The 22,906-nt window shown below is 44.6% G+C and overlaps 1 protein-coding gene across 1 annotated transcript in view; it reads left to right on the forward strand.

Annotated features, from left to right (window-relative positions):
• Positions 1–13,781, forward strand: part of PPP3R1 (protein phosphatase 3 regulatory subunit B, alpha) — a 57,408-nt gene extending 43,627 nt beyond the window's left edge. The window contains exons 4-6 of the mRNA XM_044291567.1: positions 7,234–7,293; positions 9,173–9,357; positions 11,790–13,781. Of these exons, the coding sequence (XP_044147502.1) occupies positions 7,234–7,293; positions 9,173–9,357; positions 11,790–11,837 (293 nt within the window). The 3' untranslated portion in view covers positions 11,838–13,781. The remainder of the gene's footprint in view (positions 1–7,233; positions 7,294–9,172; positions 9,358–11,789) is intronic.
• The last annotated feature ends 9,125 nt before the right edge of the window (positions 13,782–22,906 follow it).

Below are 22,906 nucleotides of genomic sequence, written 5' to 3' on the forward strand. Positions count from 1 at the left end.
TTTTACCCTTTGTTTCAATTAGTCTGTAATATTGGTTATTACCTGTTATGAATTCCCTATTGAAAAGCATTGACGGTTAAACTGAGCAAATTTGTCTCGTGGCCTGCTTTAGATTAAGTTGGAGGAAAGGACCAGGGTGATTTGCAGCGTTAAGGCTCTTTAGACGTAAGACACTTTAATGCGTACATCTTTGCACTGACGTGTGCCTGCATACACCTCCTAATACAACACGTCTTATGGGTGCAGGTCTGGGTGTATTTTTTTTGCAGGGTTTTTTGTTATCGCAATTTATCTTGGATCTGTAAGGTCTCCCATGACGCTATCAGAGGGCAGCATAGGGTATAGGAAAGGCTCCGGATTCTGGAAGTATAGCTCTGTTTGTTGTATTTGCATTGATAACATTTCATTTGTGATTGACAGCTTGTATGCTGTTATATAGCGGAACTTGTCATATAGGGGAGCACAGGAGACCTGACAGATCCATTTTGAGTAAAACCTCTATCTTTTAATCTATTTGTGGTTTGCCCACTCTGAAGTCGTTTTTTGTTTTTTTTTAGGCTACTTTCACACTTGCGTTCGGGGCTCCGCTTGTGAGTTCCGTTTGAAGGCTCTCACAAGCGTCCCCGAACGGATCCGTCCAGCCCTAATGCATTCTGAGTGGATACGGATCCGCTCAGAATGCATCAGTCTGGCACAGTTTGTCCTCCGCTCCGCTCAGCAGGCGGACACCTGAACGCTGCTTGCAGCGTTCGGGTGTCCGCCTGGCTGTGCGGAGGCAAACGGATCCGTCCAGACTTACAATGTAAGTCAATGGGGACGGATCCGTTTGAAGTTGACACAGTATGGCTCAATTTTCAAACGGATCCGTCCCCCATTGACTTTCAATGTAAAGTCAAAACTGATCCGTTTGCACTATCGTGAACAAAAAAAAAATATATTTTTTTATTTTTATTTTTTTTTGTTCATGGTAATGCAAACGGATCCGTTCTGAACGGAGCCACCGTCTGCATTAATATGAGCGGATCCGTTCAGAACGGATCCGATCGAACGCTAGTGTGAAAGTAGCCTTAGTTGACTCACTTTATTTCTGTCTATGTTGCTGTTCAGGCTCCATTCACACTTCCACAATTGTGTTCCGCATCCGTTCATTCTCTATGGGGACTGAATGGATGCGGACAGCACACAGTGTGCTGTACGCATCTGCATTTCCGGAGCGTGCCGCCGCGGCTCCGGAAAAAAAAAATAGAACATGTATTAAATAAGGAGAGAAAAGAAGAAATGAATCGCACATCCACTGCTAATGCTATGATCTCATCCCTGCGTTCCTGCAGGAGACAGCACTGAATAGCGCATGTGTACCACCTCCATGCTACATGCTAAATGAGGCATTTGTGTACATTTTGATCAAAAGACAATAAGCCCACTCACCACGCCAAGGTTGCCTCTGAGTGGGTCCTAACCTAAAATTGGCGCTGCGCTACACTGCGACCACCAACGCTGTGGCGCCATCCCGGCCGGCAGCGGGACCCAGTGGACAAACGGCACCCCTGCTGCTTGGCCATGCCATACCTAGCTCTGGGCCCCACCAACCAGCCAGATAAACAGCACAGTGGCCCCCATGCAGCACCGCACCATGTGAACAGTTGTCAAAGCTCACCTGCTCTGAAGCTCACAGGAACTCCAACTGAGAGCATGATAGGCTAATTTAACCCATACCACTGAATACTAGGCTAATTAAAATCACCTGGCTAGTGGAAGGAGTGCAGATCCAGGGACAGCAATTGCGGACAAGAATAGGCATTTGTATGGGGGTGCCGGCCGGGTGTATTGATTATTATTATTATTTATTTATTTTTTGGGGGGACTGGCTGCTGTAAATGGGGCCCGCAGATAATTTTTTCAGCTCTGTCCCCTTGATATGACATCACTCAAAATGGCTCCATTGGCTCCCCCGTCCTGTCTCCCACTGTGCAGACTCCACAAGCTTTCAGCATCTGTGCAGTAGAGTCAATTACTGCCTCCAAAGTCGCAAAGCCCTATTTTGCAACCTTTTGAAGCCCGAATTCTGGACAGCAGGGAATGATAAATTCCTCTCTAGACTATCTCACCGTCCTGTCTATCCTCTCACTTGGCAATCTATTCTAAGCACTTTCCTCTCCCAGCCACCCAATGCCCTATTGTACTCGGCTGCTGGAGACACTGAGGAAGGGGTGTATGACCCAGAAACGCGTCTGGCAGAGACAGAGTGAGCGCGGATTCTTGAGAAGAACAAGAGAGCTCTTCATTTAAAAGACATTGACATACGAGATATCTCTATTTTCATCAAAACCGGAATACAAGTCGCACACTACTGACGTCAGTCCAACGTCAACTTAGTGACGTCAGTCTAGTGTTTAGCCGGCACCCAAGACTACTAGGTCACGTGGGACGCCACGGTTTGACCGAGTACACCCCGCAAGACGCTGCGAGCGTACGCACGCTGTGAAGATCCAGCTAGGAAGGGTGAGCCGTAACACTACAAGCGACAAGAGACTGTAAGTACGGGAGCACAGTCTCCCATTTGCCACATACCTCTGCTAATCCAGCATATTGGACAAATAGACATTAGCAATATCAGCGCTCCAATAGGACTGAGCCATTGGGCCGATACCGACTATACCATTGCCCCAACATTATAGGCCTTAGTCCTACACCTCTGTGGAAAAAACTTTCACTGGAAAACTTTCACTGGGATACCCATTGCTACCATATCACTGTTGGCAACTTTCCTAGATTGGTGTTAGAACTAGTGAAGTTTTGCACATTTTGTTTAATATATATTTTAATGATTTTAAGGGTTTGTTCTTAAAATATTAATAAATATCTATACTTTATCCAGTGATCCCTTTTGAGTGTGCCCCCTCATTTCTCTCAAATCTCTACAATCTTATCTGGGTCCTGTGGGTAGGACCAGAGGGTGAGCACCTGCCCATACGCAACAGGGGTGAGCCGCTGTACGTTATAACTTTAGTCCCCATTCTACTTTTTATCGCCAACCCCCTATCACTGACTGCTCTAACCTAATACCCTTCACCTAACCGCAGCTCCCCGAGACTCTTTAATATAGAGAATTACGGAACTTGCGTTCCGTTTGCAGTAAGCTTTCCTACATCAGTGACTTTTTCATTTCCCAGAAACTTTCCTTCCTTTGTCTCACAAAAACATTTCTGACCACCACTGATGCAGCCTCCCCTGCAGCACTGTCCTATGGAAAACTCCAATTTACCCATATACCCCCTCCAGACAGACATGGTGCTGGTGTTGGCCTCCACCTATCAGGTAACAGCTCTTTCAGCCGATCTCCACCCTTTGTCAACCTTCCTTCCTTCAAAGCCCACTCTGTCCATATCTACTTTCCCTCCATCCTCTGAATAGCTGTCATTGACCGTTCACCAGGCCCTGCTACCACCCAACTACTCGGTGCTCTTCCCACTTAACCTAATTCAGGCTACTTTCACATAAGAGTGTTTGCTGTATGGTTTTTGAGGTCCGGCAGGGGATTTTAAACCACAGCAAAACGCTTGTGTTCTTATTATACAACCGGTTGCATCTGTTAAGAACAGATCTTGTTGTATTATATTGAAAATTAAGAAACTAGCACTAAAACCATTGTAAGGCAATGGGATGCCGGATCAGTTTTTTTTCTTATCCCAAAAAACTTTACCGAGTACCATTGACTTGTGTTGTTTTTGGTGCCAGATCCGGCTTATTCAGTTTCCCATGCCGCACACAAAAACGCTGCTTGCCGCGATTTTGTCCGTCATAGGGACGCAACAAACTGCAATGTGAAGCATTCTGGTGCACTGCTTTCTGGTTGTTCAGTTTTGTCCCCATTGACCAGATCTCAATACCGGACAGCGCAAGTGTGAAAGTAGCCTTACTACCATCACTGAGGATAACCTTTCCATCATAATCCCCAAATCGCACCCCACCACCTGTGCCCTTGACCCAGTCCCATCCTACCTTATCTTTAATGAAGCCACTATAGTTATCTCTGCCTAACCCACCTTTTCAACCCATCACTTACTACTGATGTCTCCCTGTCCTTTTTTTTTTTTTTTTTTTTCTTTTTTTAACCATCACCCATACTCAAGAAGACTTCACTGAGCCATCCTCTTTATCCAGCTATCGCCCAATCTCGCGTCTCCTGTTCACATCAAATCTCCTAGGAAAACACATCCATCTCAAACTGTCTTCCCAAATTGAAACTGCCCTAACCAAAGTCGCTAATAATCTGCATCATCCACTTGCTGCCAAAGCTAAACACCATTACTCTGTTCTCCTTTTTCTTGACCTCTCCTCTGCCACAGTCTATTACTTCACTCTGCATCAAAGACCTGGTCCTCTCCTGCATCTCGTCATTCCTCACTGACAGAACGTTCAGCATTTCCCAATCCTACACCACCTCCTCGGCAGACCCCCTCTCTGTTGGTGTCCCTCAAGGCTCTGTCCTGGGTCACCTACTTTTTTTCCATTTATACATTTGGCCTGTGACAGCTCATAGAGTCCTGTGGCTTCCAATACCACTTCTATGCTGATGACAAATCTACGTTTCTGACCCAAATGTCATATTGCTTCCATCCAGCTAGTCTATCAGCTATGTCTTCATTCCTCACCTCCCGGTTCTTAAAATTAATTGTTTTTTCCACAGTGAATCATCTTTCCCCTAAGTCACTCAGCCCCCCCCTACCTGATCTATCCAGTACAGTTATAACAGCCCACTGCTTTCTCCAGTCTCGCAGGTCCGCTGTCGGGGGATAACCTTTGATTCTGCACTGTCCTTCAAACCACACATCCAAACCCTTACCACCACCTGCTGCTTTCAACTCAAGAATATCTCATATTCGCTCCCTTCTAACCCTTGAGTCAGCTCAAATACTAGTATGTGCCCTTGTCACCTCCTGCCTGGACTACTGCGACATCCTCCTTTGATCCTCCCTTCTAGCACCCTCACACCCCTCCAATCTATCCTCATATCTGCTGCCAGCTTAATCCACCTCTCCCCTCAGTCTCTCCTCTGCCAATAACTTCACTGGCTCCCCATTGCTCATTTATTTATTATTATTATGATTATTATTATTATTTTATGCACTTATATAGCGCTACCATATTCCACAGCGCTTTACAGACATTAGCATCCAACTGTCCCCAATGGGGATCACAATCTAAGGTCCCTATCAGTATGTCTTTTGAGGCTGGGAGGAAACCAGAGCCACGCAAACACAAGGAGAACATACAAACTCCATGCAGATGTTGTCCTTGGTTGGATTCGAACCTAGGACCCCAAGGCACCAGTGCTAACCACTGAGCCACTGTGCTGCCCATCAAATTCAGTTCAAGATACTAACAATTACACACAAAGCCGTCCAGTCTGTCCCCTCCTGACATCTCTGACCTGCTTTCCAGATACATCCCCACAAGTAAGCTCTGATCCTTACAGGTCCTCCTTCTTCTTTGCTTTCCTCTTGTCTTGTTCTCCACACAATCGTCTACAGGATTTCTCACATGCGTCCCCCATACTCAGGAACTCGCTACCCCAGTACCTCAGGCTCTCCCCCAACATCCATAGCTTTTAAAAGAAACCTAAAAACCCACCGCTTCAGGCAAGCCTGCCACCTGTAATGAGCAGCTTGCATCTTCCCCTTCCCTTGTTGATTGTTAGCTCTTGCAGACAGGGTCCTCTCCCCATCTGTTCCAGTCTAAGTTCATGCACACTGTACTTGTGGTGTTTTATGGGTGTATAACCCCCTCTTAGGGCTCTTTCACACCTGCGTTATTGTCTTCCGGCATAGAGTTCCGTCGTCGGGGCTCTATGCCGGAAGAATCCTGATCAGGATTATCCTAATGCATTCTGAATGGAGTGAAATCCGTTCAGGATGCATCAGGATGTCTTCAGTTCCGGAACGGAACGTTTTTTTGGCCGGAGAAAATACCGCAGCATGCTGCGCTTTTTGCTCCAGCCAAAAAAAAAACGGAAGACTTGCCGCAAGGCCGGATCTGGAATACATGCCCATTGAAAAGCATTGATCCGGATCCAACCTTAGGCTAAACGTCATTTCGGCGCATTGCCGGATCCGACGTTTAGCTTTTTTAGAATGGTTACCATGGCTGCTGGGACGCTAAAGTCCTGTCAGCCATGGTAAAGTGTAGTGGGGAGCGGGGGAGCAGCATACTTGCCATCCGTGCGGCTCCCGGGGCGCTCCAGAGTGACGTCAGGGCGCCCCAGGCGCATGGATGACGTGATCGCATGGCACGTCATCCATGCGCATGGGGCGCTCTGACGTCATTCTGGAGCGCCCCGGGAGCCGCACGGATGGTAAGTATACCACCTCCCCGCTCCTACTATGGCAACCAGGACTTTAATAGCGTCCTGGCTGCCATAGTAACACTGAACGCATTTTGAAGACGGATCAGTCTTCAAATGCTTTCAGTACACTTGCTTTTTTCCGGATCCGGCGTGTAATTCTGGCAAGTGGAGTACACGCCGGATCCGGACAACGCAAGTGTGAAAGAGGCCTAAGATGTACAGCTCCATGGAATAAATACTGTGTTGTCCGTGATGCTGTGTGACCTACTTAGATCCTGCACTAGCGTGTCGCTATTGCCGGGTGTTTTCATATTTATTAATTCTTTTTTTAGTTTACATTTTTATTTTTTGGGGAATTAGTTTTCAAGCACAGTTATCGGCAGGGGTGTAACTACCATAGCGGCAGACCTGTTTTAGTTGGGATTATCTCCTCTTCTACCGGAGGTGAAAACTTGGTCAGGACTCTACCCTCTAAAGCAGGCATGCTCAACCTGCGGCCCTCCAGCTGTTGTAAAACTACAACTCCCACAATGCCTTGCTGTAGACTGTCCAGGCATGCTGGGAATTGTAGTTTTGCAACATCTGGAGGGCCGCAGGTTGGGCATCCCTGCTCTAAAGGAACAACTTTTAGCAAATGAGGCAGTGGAAAAATGGCCCAGGAGTCATTGAAAAGGATTTTGGTAGAAACTCTTCTGTCCTGTGTGGGGGGCCTGGTTTGATCCTTGCTGTGGGGCCCTTACTTCTCTATGTACGCCACTGGTTATCGGAATAGTATTTTATGTGAGGATGATGGAGGTGTGCCAGATTATTAATTGGTACATGAGATAATTATCAACTCATCTGTATTTCCAGATCTTACTAATTATTCTCTTCTATTCCTTGTGCAGAGTTCATCGAAGGAGTGTCGCAGTTCAGTGTTAAGGGTGACAAGGAACAGAAACTGAGGTGTAAGTGTTTATTATGTATAACATACAAATGTACCTACCTGACAGCGTAGCAAACTATCTAATTTACCACCCCACCCCTACTACTGTGCAATCTTGGTATCCTGGTATTATGAAAGAAGAAAAAAAAAAAAAGCTTTTTTCCCCAGAAACTGTGCCATGTTATGCTACTTTCACACTGGCGTTTTGGCTTTCCGTTTGAGATCCGCTCAGGGCTCTCACAAGCGGTCCAAAACGGATCAGTTTTGCGCTACTGCATTCTGAATAAAAAAAGACCCCGTCAGAATGCATCAGTTTGCCTCCGATCCGTCTCCATTCCGCTTTGGAGGTGAACACCAAAATACTGCTTGCAGCGTTTTGGTGTCTGACGAAACTGAGCCAAACAGATCCGTCCTGACACACAATGTAAGTCAATGGGGACGGATCCGTTTTCTATGACACAATCTGGCACAATAGAAAACGGATCCATCCTCCATTGACTTTCAATGGTGTTCAAGACTGATCCGGTTTGGCTGTGTTAAAGATAATACAAACGGATCTGTTCTGAACGGATAAATGCGGTTGTATTATCTGAACGGATCCGCCTGTGCAGATCCATGATGGATCCGCACCAAACGCGAGTGTGAAAGTAGCCTTAGCTGCAATACCAGTCACAGCGCACAATCAATGAAAAAAAAAAATTGCTTAAAATAAAAAACCATGATCAACTCCCCCGTTTCTCCAGGGCCATTTTCTGCAGCGTTTGTCCCATACGGCTGCCATTGCAATTTTACAAACAGCAGCATGTGACCGCTGCAGCCGATCAGTGTTCACCCCGGTCTACAGCTGAGGACAGTGATTGGCTGCAGAAGCCACATGCTGTATCCAGGCACGCCGGGCTGAAGCACCGGAGCAGAGCACAGCGCTGGAGAAAACTGTGAGTTTATTATGGTTGTTTATTTTAAGCAATGGTATGGGTTGTCTAAGATTTTCCATCATCTTGGACATCCCATTTAATGAATTGTCTGAAGAAGACAATATCCCTAAGATATGCAATCACTTTCCGATCGGGGATTGCTAGATGAAAATCGTCAGCAGTGCTACAAATGCGATGTGCTATGTGGTCTTCTATCTGCCATGCTTTCTACTGATCAGACTTTGCGATATGCAGCCCATTTCTTTGGTGAGGCAGTGATATTTTACACTCACTGCCAACCTGAGAAATGTGTTTTACAACCCGTTTATGTAGTGCATACCAGGGGTCAGCAACCTCCAACAACTGCAACTCCCAGCGTGCACAGCTTGCTTGGCTGTTCTTGGAAGTCCAGTAGAAGTAAATGGGAGTATGATGGGAATTGTAGTTTTACTACAACTGGAGTGACAGAGGTTGCTGATCCCCTGATGTAGGCTACGTTTATGTATCAGCATTGTATGAAAGTCCGCTACATTTACTGTAACGCCCTGGCTGCAGTCATCGGGCACATAGTTGGGTAACGCAGCAGTCACTTCTTGCTTGGTCTTTTATCTTTTAACCTTGGGGTTATGTCGATTTTATGTAAAATGAATGAAATATAAAGCACACATGGTGGTCCTGGTCTGGTTTAGTTGTCCATAGGGTCCGGTGGCTTGGGGTGAGAGATGGTGCTGTCCATAGACGTGACCTACGAGTGTGTAAACATTAGTGAATACCTCTTCTTACTTTCAACAGCCGTAATACCGAAGGGTGGCTTTTGTGGCACGTATAGTTGTATAGCGCTCATGGCCAGTGTGCAGTTGACCATAGGTCTCGTGTAATATTTTCCTTCATTTGTATTACATTTCCATAGAACAACAAAAAATTGCCATTTAGTGTACGCCATCTCCTCTCCTCAGTAAAGTCATTTAGTGTCCTTTTATATTTCAGTTGCTTTCCGTATATATGACATGGACAAGGACGGCTACATCTCCAATGGCGAGCTTTTCCAAGTATTGAAGATGATGGTCGGAAACAACCTCAAAGACACCCAGCTACAGCAGATAGTAGACAAAACGATCATCAATGCAGATAAAGACGGGGACGGAAGAATATCCTTCGAAGAGTTCTGTGCTGTAAGTTGTCTTTTCTTGGTCCTCACTGTGGTAGAGTAGATCTAAGCTTCCCGTCCACTTAAGTGATGATCGAGTGGGAACGACACTAGAAATGTTCTCTTGTGGAGTATACAGCGTCTCTGATTTCAAGGACCGGACTTAAGTGATTGGGTTGTAAAAATGATGACTAAACTAAAGGTTTGCTTTACTTTCATCTCCGTACTATGCAAAGAAACAGGACCTTGACTGTCCTCATTATTCCTACCAGAAGTAGAGCTTTAGGAAACGTGCCGCCTTCAGCCTTTGTGAAGTTCTAAGCAGTGGGATTTGTGTATTACTGTGAAACTTTTATATTTTAATAATTCAGGTCATGGCTCTGAACATTGTGCCCTTATTACCAGGCACCACGCTGTATATTACTGTAGTGTCCCCAGCATTATTTTACCTTGGTGCATAAGACTTATTCCATTTTGTAGGATTTCATATGATTATAAGCACAGAGTGTATATCCGTCAAGTCAGTTCATGGTCACATGATTTTACACAGGGGCATCTATTGAGACGCAGTGGTCTGAGTCCATGTGTGACAACTACCTGGTGACTATCCGTGGGGCTAGTTTCTGATTAAATGGAATCTGTCCAGGGAAAAGCACTTAGGACTCGTGTACACGACCGTTGTTTTTGTCCACATCCAATCTGTATTTTTTGCTGGTCAAATACAGACCTATGCATATCAGTGGGCTGCAAAACATGTGGACAGCACACCATGTGCCGTCTGTATGTGTATGTCCATTCTGCGTCAACATAAAAAAAATAGAACATGTCCTATTCTTTTTCGTATTATGGACAAGGATAGGACAGTTCTGTAGAGCGCTGGATGTTTTGTTCCGGAAAATCCCCAAATCACACAGCCTGTATATGTTTTTGCGGTAATGGGACCATTGATGCAGTCACCTAAATCATTGTTTAAACCAGGGATGCTCAACCTGCGTCCCTCCAGCTGTTGCAAAACTACAACTCCCAGCATTTTTGGACAGCTTACTGCTATCAGCCTGCAGCAGGGCATGGTGCGAGTTGTAGATTAGACCAATGATCTGCTGCTGGAAAACAATGATTCTGCATGAGGATGAGTGATGACATTCACTTCCATACTGTGGTGGAGATCGCTGCATGTAAATGTAGAGGTCTCCTCCATTGACAAGTAGGTGCTTGTCGGGAAGGAACACTTCCTTCCTTACAATCGTCTGCTCAATTGAGCAGTGTAAAGGGACCCTAAGGCCTCTTTCACACGGGCGTCATGTTTTTTGCCCGGATAAGAGGCGGGTGCGTTGCGGGAAAATGCGCTTTTTTTTTTTTTTCCACGCGAGTGCAAAACATTGTAATGCGTTTTGCACTTGCGTGAGAAAAATCACGCATGTTTGGTACCCAAACCCGAACTTCTTCACAGAAGTTTGGGCTTGGGATTGATGTTCTGAATATTGTATTATTTTCCCTTATAACATGGTTATAAGGGAAAATAATAGCATTCTGACTACAGAATGCATAGTATAATGGTGCTGAAAGGGTTAAAAAATTTAAAAAGTTAACTCGCCTTATTCTCTTGATCGCGTAGTTCCCGGTCTGTTCTTTGCTAGCTGTGGGCTGAATGACCTGTGGTGACGTCAGATCACATGCTCCAATCACATGGTCCATCACCATGGTGATGGAGCATGTGATCTGACATCACCACAGGTCCTTTAGCCCACAGCTAGCAAAGAACAGACCGGGAACTACGCGATCAAGAGGATAAGGTGAGTTGACTTTTTACATTTTTTAACCCTTCCAGCACCATTATACTATGCATTCTGTAGTCAGAATGCTATTATTTTCCCTTATAACCATGTTATAAGGGAAAATAATACAGTGAATAGACTGTCACCTAGAACCCATGCGTGAAAATCGCACCACATCCACACTTGCTTGCGGATGCTTGCGATTTTTCACCAACCCCATTCACTTCTATGGGGCCTGCGTTGCGTGGATTATCGCACCGCAACACACAAAGAGGAGCATGCTGTGATTTCCACGCAACGCATAAGTGATGCGTGAAAATCACCGCTCATGTGAACAGCCCCATAGAAATGAATGGGTCAGGATTCAGTGCGGGTGCAATGCGTTCAACTCACGCATCGCACCCGCGCGGAATACTCGCTCGTGTGAAAGGGGCCTAAGAGATGCCTATATTTTGGCCTCAAAACCAAAAGTAATGACTCTCCTCGTGAGCTCCTGCTGTTCTAGTCTAACACCTCCCGGTGTTTTCTTTAATTAAAAAAAAAAAAAGCTTCACCCAATTTTTGGTGTTCAAAACTAGAGAAGTAGATTCTTTGTGACACAGCTCCATGGAAATGTTTTTTTTTTTTAAACCAGTGATCTGTACAACGTCTACAAGTTTTATGGTTTTCCTTCTTCTTGCAGGTGGTGGGAGGTTTAGATATCCACAAAAAGATGGTGGTTGACGTGTGACTCCTCAGAGCAACACCCAACACTTCTGCTTTCTTCTCCATCTCTGAAGATCTGCTCAAGACGTCCAGCAACGCTCTCTGTGTATTTTAAATGGAAGTATTTTTCTCTGTGAAGCCACATTTTCCAACATGAGCCTCATGAAGCCAACCTAAGTGTTATTGAACTTTTTAATTCTCTCAATAACTCAGTGTAGCACTTTATAGTCTGAAGGACAGCACAGTGGGGAAGAAGAGATGGAGAAAAAGAAGGGAGTTGGCTTTTTTTTTTTTTATTTATTTCTCTTCATCTTTTATAACAAGGAGTATATTGCTTTCTATGTAGTGATTAGGTGGGCTGTAATTGAATTTACTTGAGTAAAGAAAACAAACGAAACCTAGACTAAAAAAAGAAAACAAAAAAAAAAAAAAGTGCCAAGCAGAACATAAAGCCGTTCTATACCCAAAATTGAAATCCTTACTTTTATTTCACACAGTTTTATATATATATAGTAGAAGAATGTAAACTTTCTGCTGGGTGTCTGGTCAGTGTGTATTGTTTCTTGTGATATAAGTTGTTGTTTTTTTTTCTTTAGATTTTTGTACATTAACCGGTTGGTTGCTTCCTGTTAATCTACTTTACACATTGTGTTTTTTTTCTTTAGATTTTTTTAAAAGACAGGAAATTTGTATGTTTAATTTATACATGTTCTAATATATTACCAGGGACTGTGTCTCTTGCTTCTTGAAACATAGCTGAATGTTACTGCCAAGTGAAGAACCCTATATAATGCATCTACCAATTGCACAGAAACCTGCTTTACGTGGTCGCCGAAGCAAAAGCCACTACTATACTGTTCCGTCAGTGCAACGGGTACACCCGACAAGGATCTATTGGATCTATTCCCTATTACATACACAAAGCGACAGTAGTCAGGGTGGAGAACTTGGAATCGAAATCTCTCCCACCGATTGAATAGAGCAAACTACTGCAGGCAGCATGACTGGTAATATTTAAAATAATATATGTATATTGGTTATAGGCGAGGATATTTTTATTTAGGGGTGGTCATTCTTTCTGTGTAATCTATCATGTGAATTTAAACTATATATCGTTTGGTCTGTCCTTATTTACTACATCGTGTGATATAAAAGTAGCGAGCCCCCCCCCCCCCCCCCCCTTTTTCTTTCTTTTTTTTTTTGTTTGTTGAAAACTTGCCTCCTTTTCTGCTGTGGCACGATTGGCTGCATATATTACATACACTCAAACAGATTTTTTTTTTTTTTTTTTTTTTTTTAATCAGGGCTAGTGAATTATAAAAAAAATAAAATAAAAATGGGGAAAAAGTGTCTGCCTGCCATAGCTGTTCCTTCAACTGAGTGCTGCACATCATGGGCTCTGTCTGTGCGAGAGAAATCAAGGTGCTTGGTGTCCTTGCATGACATGGAGTTTTGCATGTAGATCGATTTGAAATGTTCCTCTTGTTTACATAATTTGCATTATATATAAATATATATATAAATATAAAAGAAATGTTGCCAAACTTTGGTACATGTTGATGTTTAACAATCGGGGAAAAAATAAAAAATAAAAAAAAAATCTCCACACACCATGTAAGTTTTTGTTCCTCTGGACCAGTCCGTGGTTCATTATCCCAGCCAGTGGTCTTCTGTTCCAGTGTCAGCTGCCATGTGCTCTGCTTCATGGGGGATATAGTCTTTTTTTATTTTATTTTTGTACATACATTGTGTTAAACATTTTAGCGTATGCTTTCTATTTCTAACGCTTGTGCATATCTGGGCTGAAGTTAAAATAGCAATCATTTCCTTATTGGAGATTTTTTTTTTTTTTTCAAGTTTGCTTGGGGAAATGGTTATTGTTGAATGTTTCATTTTTTCCCTCTGCATGCTATATAAATTGTAGGAAATTAGACTTCATACTGTATGAATAAAGAAACAGAACTTGTTACCCAGTGTCCGGTCTCCTTACTGTGCCTCCAATGTCTTCCACTGTTAGGGCTCATGCACACGGCCGTTGGTCGGCCATTCCGTGCATTTGGGACCGCGATTTGCGGTCCCCAATGCACGGGCAACATCGGTGCGGATTCCGCAGACTGATCCAGACCCATTCATCTTAAATGGGTCCGTGATCCGTCCGCACCGCCCAAAAAATAGAACATGTTGTATTTTTTTTTCGGTGCGAAGGCACGGAGTGAACCCCCATGGAAGCACTTCCTAGTGTGTCCGTAGAGTTCCTTGCCTCCGTTCCGCACCTCACCTTCCAGATTGCAGACCCATTCAAGTGAATGGGTCCGCATCCGTGATACGGTGTGCAAATGACCAGTGACCGTGTATTGCGGACCCGCTGTTTGCGGGCCGCAATACGGGCTCGGCCAACACTCATACGTGCGCATGAGCCTTAATGGAGAATTAGGCAGTCTTGTCTATTCCTCCAGAGACCCCAACGTTAGAAAATCTGTGTGCTACCAAGCATGGGTAGAAGGGGTGACATGATCTTTAGGGTATGTCCCAACGGGAAATAAAATGCAATGTGAAATTTGGCTGTGGGTTTTTCACGCAGTATGTGGATGAGATTTATCGAAAGCTGAGTCGCTTTGCTGCTAAAAGGCTGTAGATTTCCATGATACTCTTATGCTGCATGATAATCCTATTATGCACCCCAAAATTATCCTGCCTCAGGTACCCACCACTTGTGGTGTTATGGGGCATTTTCCATTTAAAGGGATTCTGTCACAAGGATTTACCCTATAGAGATATTTATATGTGCCCATCAGTCTCCTTGTTTTGTATTAAAAGATCCCACTCTTACTGCTCTGTGTCTTTTATTCTTCCAAAAAGCGATTTTATAGATATGTAAATTGCCTTTTAATAAGGAGCACAAGGGGTTGTCCCACGATCCGTTGGAGTCCAGCCGCGCCCATCGTTCCGGAGCCCAGCACCACCTACCAGTTAATTTATTCACTGCACTTGTCCTGACGTCATTCCTTCCAAGCGCCGTAATCCCGTGCACTGTACACAGTAGTCTGCACCCGTGCGGACTACTGGCACAGGTTTAGTCGATCCAACTGCGCTTTCGAGATTACGGCGCTTGGAAGTTATGATGTCCGGGTAAGTGCAGTGAATAAATAAAGTGGTAGGCGGTGCTGGGCTCCAACGGATCGTGGGACAACCCCTTGGGCTCCTTAGCAAGGTAATTTACATATCTATAAAATCGCTTTTTGGAAGAATAAAAGACACAGAGCAGTAAGAGTGGGATCTTTTAATACAAAACAAGGAGACTGATGGGCACATATAAATATCTCTATAGGGTAAATCCTGGTGACAGAATCCCTTTAAGGCGTCATGCACACAATATATTGTATCCGTGTCTGATACACAGTTTTTGCAGATTGCACACGGACGCTGTCGTATACGCCAATCCAGAGCATCCCAAATATGCTCAATGGGTGACATGTCCGGTCATGCAAGATGTTTTCAGCTTCCAGAAATTGTGTACAGATCCTTGCAATATGGGGCCGTGAATTATGCTGCAACATGAGGTGACTGTCGTGGATGAATGGCACAACAATGGGATCTCATCACGGTATCTCTGTGCATTCAAAATGCCATCAATAAAATGCACCTGTGTTCGCTGTCCATAACATACGCCTGCCCATACCATAACCCCACTGCCACCATGGGCCACTCGATCCACAACGTTAATGTCAGCAAACCGCTCACCCACACAACGCCACACACGTTGTCTGCCATCTGCCCTGAACAGTGAAAACCGGGACTCATCCGTGAACAGAACGCCTTTCCAACGTGCCAGACGCTATCGAATGTGAGCATTTGCCCACTCAAGTCGGTTAGGACGACGAACTGCAGTCAGGTCCAGACCCCGATGAGGATGATGAGCTTCCCTGAGACGGTTTCTGACAGTTTGTGCAGAATTTCTTTGGTTATACAAACCGATTGTTGCTGCAGCTGTCTGGGTGGCTGGTCTCAGACGATCATGGAGGTGAACATGCTGGATGTGGAGGTCCTGGGTTGGGGTGGTTACACATGGTCTGCGGTTGTGATGCCGGTTGGATGTACTGCCAAATTCTCTGAAACGCCTTTGGAGACGGCTTATGGTAGAGAAATGAACATTCATTGCACGGGCAACAACTCTGGTAGACATTCCTGCAGTCAGCATGCCAATTGCACGCTCCCTCAAACGTTGCGACATCTGTGGCATTGTGCTGTGTGAGCAAACCGCACATTTCAGAGTGGCCTTTTATTGTGGGCAGTCTAAGGCACACCTGTGCAGTATTCATGCTGTCTAACCAGCACCTTGATATGCCACACCTGTGAGGTGGGATGGATTATCTCGGCAAAGGAGAAGTGCTCACTAACACAGATTTATTAGACAGATTGGTGAACAATATTTCAGAGTAATGGGTCTTGTGTATGTAGAAAAGGTTTCAGATCTTTGAGTTCAGCTCATGCAAAATGGAAAGTGTTGTATATACATAGGCTGCACTGCCAGCCTATGTATATGTAGTAACCCCCACACTGCTATATATATAGATAGATATATATATATATATGTATGTATGTATATGTGAGAGATGGAGATATTATAGACATAAGTCTATTAGACTGGCAGTGCAGGAAAAGACTGAACCAAATTGATCTCCATTTGCCCTACGTGCAGCACTACTCACGTATTACTGCAGATGATAATCTAAAATCACGGTGACAGACTCGCTTTACAATCTGTGAACGATTCTACCAGAAGTGTTGTTAATTTGGCTGACATTAAAGAGGTTCTATTGGAACACAGGGCCCGCTGATCAGACACTTATCTGTAAGTAGGGGATGTATTTGTAATGTGACAACCCCTTTAAGTAGCAGACTTTCCAGAAACCACAACTTCATGGTGTTTTGTGCCATAATCAACGAGAAAGCAGTTGTGTAATGTACAGGTAAGTTTCCACAGTGTAGCAGTCCTAACAATCCTACTACTAGTGACCTCATTTCTTACATTCTCACGGCAGTAAGGCTATTGTATGAACAATTCAGCTACATATTTCCATACTGCTGCGTAACGGGCAGGATCCACTCCATGATACCTACTGTCATTTTATTTGGAAATTAAAGCGGTATTGTGGTTACACTGTTATCCCCTATCCATGGGAAAACTATTAGATCGGTGAGGGTCCTACCGCTAGGACCCCCCACTGATCACAACAACAGGGGCTCCGTACCCCCTGCAGCTCCCTGAAATGTATGAAGAGGCTGGTCAGACATGCGTGCAGCCGCTTCATTAATTTCTATCGGAGTTCTGGGAATAACTGAGCACAGCACGTGGCTATCTCCAGGATTCCCATAGAAATGAATGGAACGGCTGCACACAAGCTCAACTGGCTGCTCCATTCATTGCTGTTCTTGTGATCGGTGGTGGTCCCAGCAGTAGGACCCTCGCTGATCTAAGGCAAGGGTTAAACGGTGACGACTGTTGCAGCCAGGATAGCTGAGTAGCGGTGATCCCATTGAAATGAATGGGATCGCTGTGGCAGTCGCAAGAAATCCAGCACTGCCGCGGCGATCCCATATATTTTTATGGGATCACTGCTGCTCAGTGATCCTGGCCGTAATAGGTGTAATGCTTGCTTAAAGGAAACCTGTCACCATGATTTTGCGCATAGCGCTGGGGACATGGGCTGCTAGATGGCCACTAGCACATCTGCGATACCCAGTCCCCATAGCTCTCTGCGCTTTTATTGTGTTAAACATTTTTGAGTGATATGCAAATGACCTGATATGAGTCCTGTAGCCGGAGATGAGTCAAGCGGAAAGGAGCCCAGCACCGCCCCGCGTCCTTCGAATCTCCTCCTTGCCGGCTGACGTCACAGAGCTGGAGTGCCAAAATCTCGCGATGCGTGAGCTAGCGCATGCGCAGTGTTGGCATCATGTTCATTCCCTGTACTGGCATCAGCACAGGGAACGAACTACGCATGCGCTAGCTCGCGCATTGCGAGATTTCGGCACTCCAGCTCTGTGATGTCAGCCGGCAAGGAGGAGATTTGGAGGACGCGGGGCGGTGCTGGGCTCCTTTCCGCTGGACTCATCTCCGGCTACAGGACTCATATCAGGTGATTTGCATATCACTCAACTGTTTTTTAACACAATAAAAGCACAGAGAGCTATGGGACCTGGGTACTGCAGATGTGCTAGTGGCCATCTAGCAGCCCATGTCCCCAGCTCTATGTGCAAAATCCTGGTGACAGGTTCCCTTTAATAGTTACCTTTTATCTTTTGGATAGGGGATAACTTAATGTAACTGGAATACTTCCTTTTAATTTCTAGAGAAAATGACGGTAGGTATCATGGAGTGGGTCCTGCCTGCTGCATGGCGGTATGGAAATGTGTGCGCTGAGCTGTTCATACAGTAACCTCCCTGCCCTGATAATCTAAGAAATTGTGTCACCAATCAAAGGGGGAAGAGGTAGAACGTAAGCGCAGACAGAACACAACAGGAAAAAGTGGTATAGACAAACCGCTCACTCTCCTTACAATTCTGGATTGGGTGCTCTAGTCTCAAGTTGGTTCACTCAAATCAACAAAGGCGTAATAAAAAGTATATATTGTGTAGTATGAGACTGGCACTCCCTCGCATGGAAATAGAGCAATAGTAATAGTGTTGTTATACAATATTTAATTGGCAAAATATATGAAAATACAATGTTACAATGACAATTGCTGCAGCGGAAACCACATCAATCCCTAAAAAAATACCTAAAATGTAAAACTTCAATAAAAACTCAAATAAAAGTCCAAAAAAAGAAGGGGACCATACGTCCTGAATGTGCAAGAATATTGCAAGCCAAAAGTGTCGGTCTATTCCTTATAATAGTATTGGCATTCCTTTCCTATATGCAATGTAACATGCAAAATCCATGCAAGGCACCTTTTCAAATATTCTAAATTGTCCGATATAAATATTCAATAAAGTATCCAATCTGACACAGAGTTGTTACTCACAGGTGAATGTTGCTTATCCTGCAGTCCCAATATTCAATCCTTTTGATTTTTACTCACGGTATTTGTTCATATTGCCGTGGTTCTCAGTGTTTAGCGTCCCACCTGGTTCGTTCGTCACTGGTCTCTCTCGATCATTATACACCCTGATTGTATAACATGGCCTGTAATCTGAGGCTGATCCTGGGCCACAATGCACAATTTGTAACGGGGCCCCCACCATACTCGTGTTATGGCAGAGGGTCCATTGCACCACCTCCTGCTACACCACAGCCTCTAACACACGGGGGTAGGGGTGGATCTTACATTTCTGTGGCCCCATGGGCCTGGTATGCCCCATTTAGCAGTGGAGCCCTGGCAACTGAATGGGTTGCACAGACAGTATGTCAGCCCCTTTTGGATGCTTTTTTTTTTAAATCCAGCCAACTGCTTGAGGCCAGCCGGCACCCCCTAATCTTAGGGGTCCCAAGCAGTTGCTTGGTTTGTGTGTTGGTAAAGTCCACCCCAACATAAGATCCAGTGACTTTACTAATGTTCAATCAGAACATAAACTAAAGGCAATCACTGGGACCAATGTGATCTTGTTCTTCCTGGACAGGTGGCAATACAAGCAAGACCACTCCATTCAAGAGAACAGACGCAGCCCAGTGCACTATAACAGCACAAGCACTAGCATGATGCCCACATGGGAATCTGTGCCAGCTTTTCCACCATGGCATACTGACAGGTTTGTGAATTATTTATTGAATGCAGACTTTATAGTACTCTATATGCTACACGTCACTAATTTAATTGGGTTATCCCACCATAAGAAATGATACCCTTTCCACAGTGTAGGGAATAAGTATCTGATCGGGGGAGGGTCATACCATTGGGACCCCCACTGATGATAAGATCGAGATAAGGTATCCCCAGAGTGAATGCAGCTACAGTTTCATGCATGGTGCTGCTTTATTCAACTATATAGCACTGCCAAAGTGAAGCAGAGTACAAAGAATGGCTAGCTTCGGCAGTTGGATAGAGCAGCATGCATGTGTCACTGCTGCTTGTGATCTGTTGGGGTCCCAGTAGTAGGATTCCCACCAGTCAGATACCCAGTAGTCATGTTATTATTTCTAAGCGCTGAATATCACTGACCTCATATGGTAATGCAGCTCTGCAATAGTAATCTGCCAAATTTAAGAACATAAGTTTCAAAAAGGGTTAATTACTCCTACCTGTAATTGGATTTTCCAATAACCTCCCGAACGGTACTGACAGGAGAAGGGTGCTCTCCGCCTCCAGGAAAGGAAACGACACGGAAGCTCAAACTTCTCCCCTTACCTAATCCGTAAATAACAAAGGTAGTGATGCAAGAAAAATTAATCCAACTGGAATATAAGAATGAACATGAAATTATAAATCCAAGGAAAAGCATAATTAAGGCCTCTTTCACACGGGCGTTCCGGATTTGCTCCGGATGTGTCACATGTGCATTGCAGAAAAACCGCGCGAGTAGGCACGCAATTGCAGTCAGTTTTGACTGCAATGGCGTTCCGATGTTCAGTTTTTTCTGCGTGAGTGCAATGCGTTTTGCACGCGCGTGAGAAAAAACTGAATGTGGTACCCGAACCCGGACTTCTTCACTTAAGTTCGGGTTTGGGTTCGGTGTCCTGCAGATTTTATTATTTTCCCTTCTAACATGGTTATAAGGGAAAATAATAGCATTCTTAATACAGAATGCTTGCTAAAATGTGGATTGAGGGGTTAAAAAAAATAACTCCCCTTATCCAATTGATCGCGCAGCTGGCATAATCTTCTTGCTTCTTCTTTCAGGACCTGCAAAAGGACCTTTGATGACGTAATCACGCTCATCATGTGGTGAGCACGGTGACAACGGCGCAGGTCCTGCTGAATGAAGATAGAAGATTTCTATCTTCATTCAGCAGGACCTGCGCTGATGTCACCGCGCTCACCACGTGGTGAGCACGATTACATCATCAAAAGTCCTTTTGCAGGTCCTGAAAGAAGAAGCAAGAAGATTATGCCAGCTGCGCGATCAATTGGATAAGGGGAGTTATTTTTTTTAACCCCTCAATCCACATTTTAGCAAGCATTCTGTATTAAGAATGCCTGTATTTCCCCCACCCATCTTGCCGTTGTTATGGCCAGGAGGAAGGTAGTCTTTAAGGTCAGGGGTTTGAGGGAAATATCTTCAATAGGCTCAAACGGAGAGTCAATCAATGCCGTAAGGACTAAGTTCAAGTCCCACGGTAGGATGGTAGAGTGTAATCTGGGGGAATCTCTGATTGCTCCCTTGATGAATTGCCTGATTAGAGGATGATCAGATAGATTTGTCTCTAGAAAAACTGCTAAAGCGGAGATCTGAACTTAAGGGTGGATGGCTTAAGCCCCTTGTTTAAACCTGCCTGGAGAAAATCTAAAATTACAGGTATGTTGAGAAAAGGACTTTGCTGGATCCTGTTATTAGAAAACAAAAGGAAAGCTTTCAACGTTCTGAGATAGATCTTGGAGGTTGTGATTTTCCTACTTTTTAGTAAGGTAGAGATTACAGGGTCAGAGAGACCCTTCTTTTTGAGATTTCTGCGTTCAATCTCCATGCCATCAATTTCAGCTGAGAGATCCCTGGATGGTGTACTGGCCCTTGTTGAAGAAGGCCTGGAAACACTAAGAGTCCAGGATATTCCCTGCGATAGCCTGAGTAAGAGGGGAAACCAGGCCCTTTTTGGCCAACAAGGAGCAATCACAATGACCTGTGCGCCCTCTTCCGCCACCCTTATCAGGGTCCTCAGAATCGGGCTGAATGGGGGGGGGGGAATGCATATAGTAGACCCTTTGGCCAGGGGCGAGATAGGGCGTCCACTATCTCTGGACTGTCTAGGAGGGGACAGGGAACAAAATATTTCTACTTTCCTGTTCATCCGGTCTGCAAATAAATCCAGAAACGGAATACCCCACATCTTGGTATTTTGAAGAAAAACATTTGCATGTAAAGTCCATTCTCCCTCTTTTAGAGTTTTAACGGCTGAGGAGGTCGGCCACCATATTGCTGCTTCCTTTTAAATGCACGGCCATTAGAGAGGATAGGTGTTTCTCTGCAAAAAGAAAGATATCCCTTGATGTTACTGCCAGAGATCTGCTTCGGGTACCTCCTTGCCTGTTTAAATAAGCGACTGTCGTCATATTATCTGACAGGATTTTGATATGATTGAGAGAGGATCTTGAGTGAAGGGCTAGAAGAACTTCATAGACTGCTCTGAGTTCCCTTAGGTTTGACGATGCATTTAACATGGAATTGTCCCAGACTCGTCTGCTGGCATCTCTAGACACCACTAGATTTTCTTGACGCCAGAAGACACCTCTCTGCAGATTTCTTTTTATCCTCCACCAAGCCAGTCAACGTTTTACGAACGGTGGAATTTACATTTTCTTGTCCAGAGAGTTTCTGTTGCCATCCCAAGATGCTAGAAGAAAGGCTTGCAGAATTCTGGTGTGGCTTTGTGCCCATCTGACAGCAGGGATAGAGGATGTCAGAATTTCCAGGATTGCCATGACGTTTCTGATAGTAGCAGATCTTAGACTGCAAAACTGGTTTACCTTTAGTTGAAAGGAGGACTGTTTCTCTTCTGGGCGGTAGGACATTAGTAAGCAAGAGTCGAGAAGAACCCCTAAAAAGACTAGCAAGGTTGGATTTTTTGACATTTATGATCCATCCCAGATCCGTGAAAGTTTTTGAACAAGGTCTAGGTGCACGATTCTGCTGCTAATAGGAAGTCGTCTAAGTATGGCACAATAAGAACGCTCTGGAGATGAAGATAGCTGATTATTTCTGCCACTACTTTCGTGAAAATTCTGAGAGCTGATGACAGGCCAAAAGGGGAGTGCTTGAAATTTAAAGTGACAGAGGCGACCTCTCATAAATACTGCTATCCTCAGAAATTTTGGATGATCTTTAAAAATTGGTACATGGTAGTATGCGTCCTGCAAATCTATTGTCGCTACGTAACAATGTTGAGGAAGCAGATTTATTGTTGATTTGATAGTCTCCATCTTGAACCTCTTGTAAGA

Source organism: Bufo gargarizans, chromosome 4 (genome assembly GCF_014858855.1).
Source record: "Bufo gargarizans isolate SCDJY-AF-19 chromosome 4, ASM1485885v1, whole genome shotgun sequence".
NCBI classification, from domain to species: domain Eukaryota; kingdom Metazoa; phylum Chordata; class Amphibia; order Anura; family Bufonidae; genus Bufo; species Bufo gargarizans.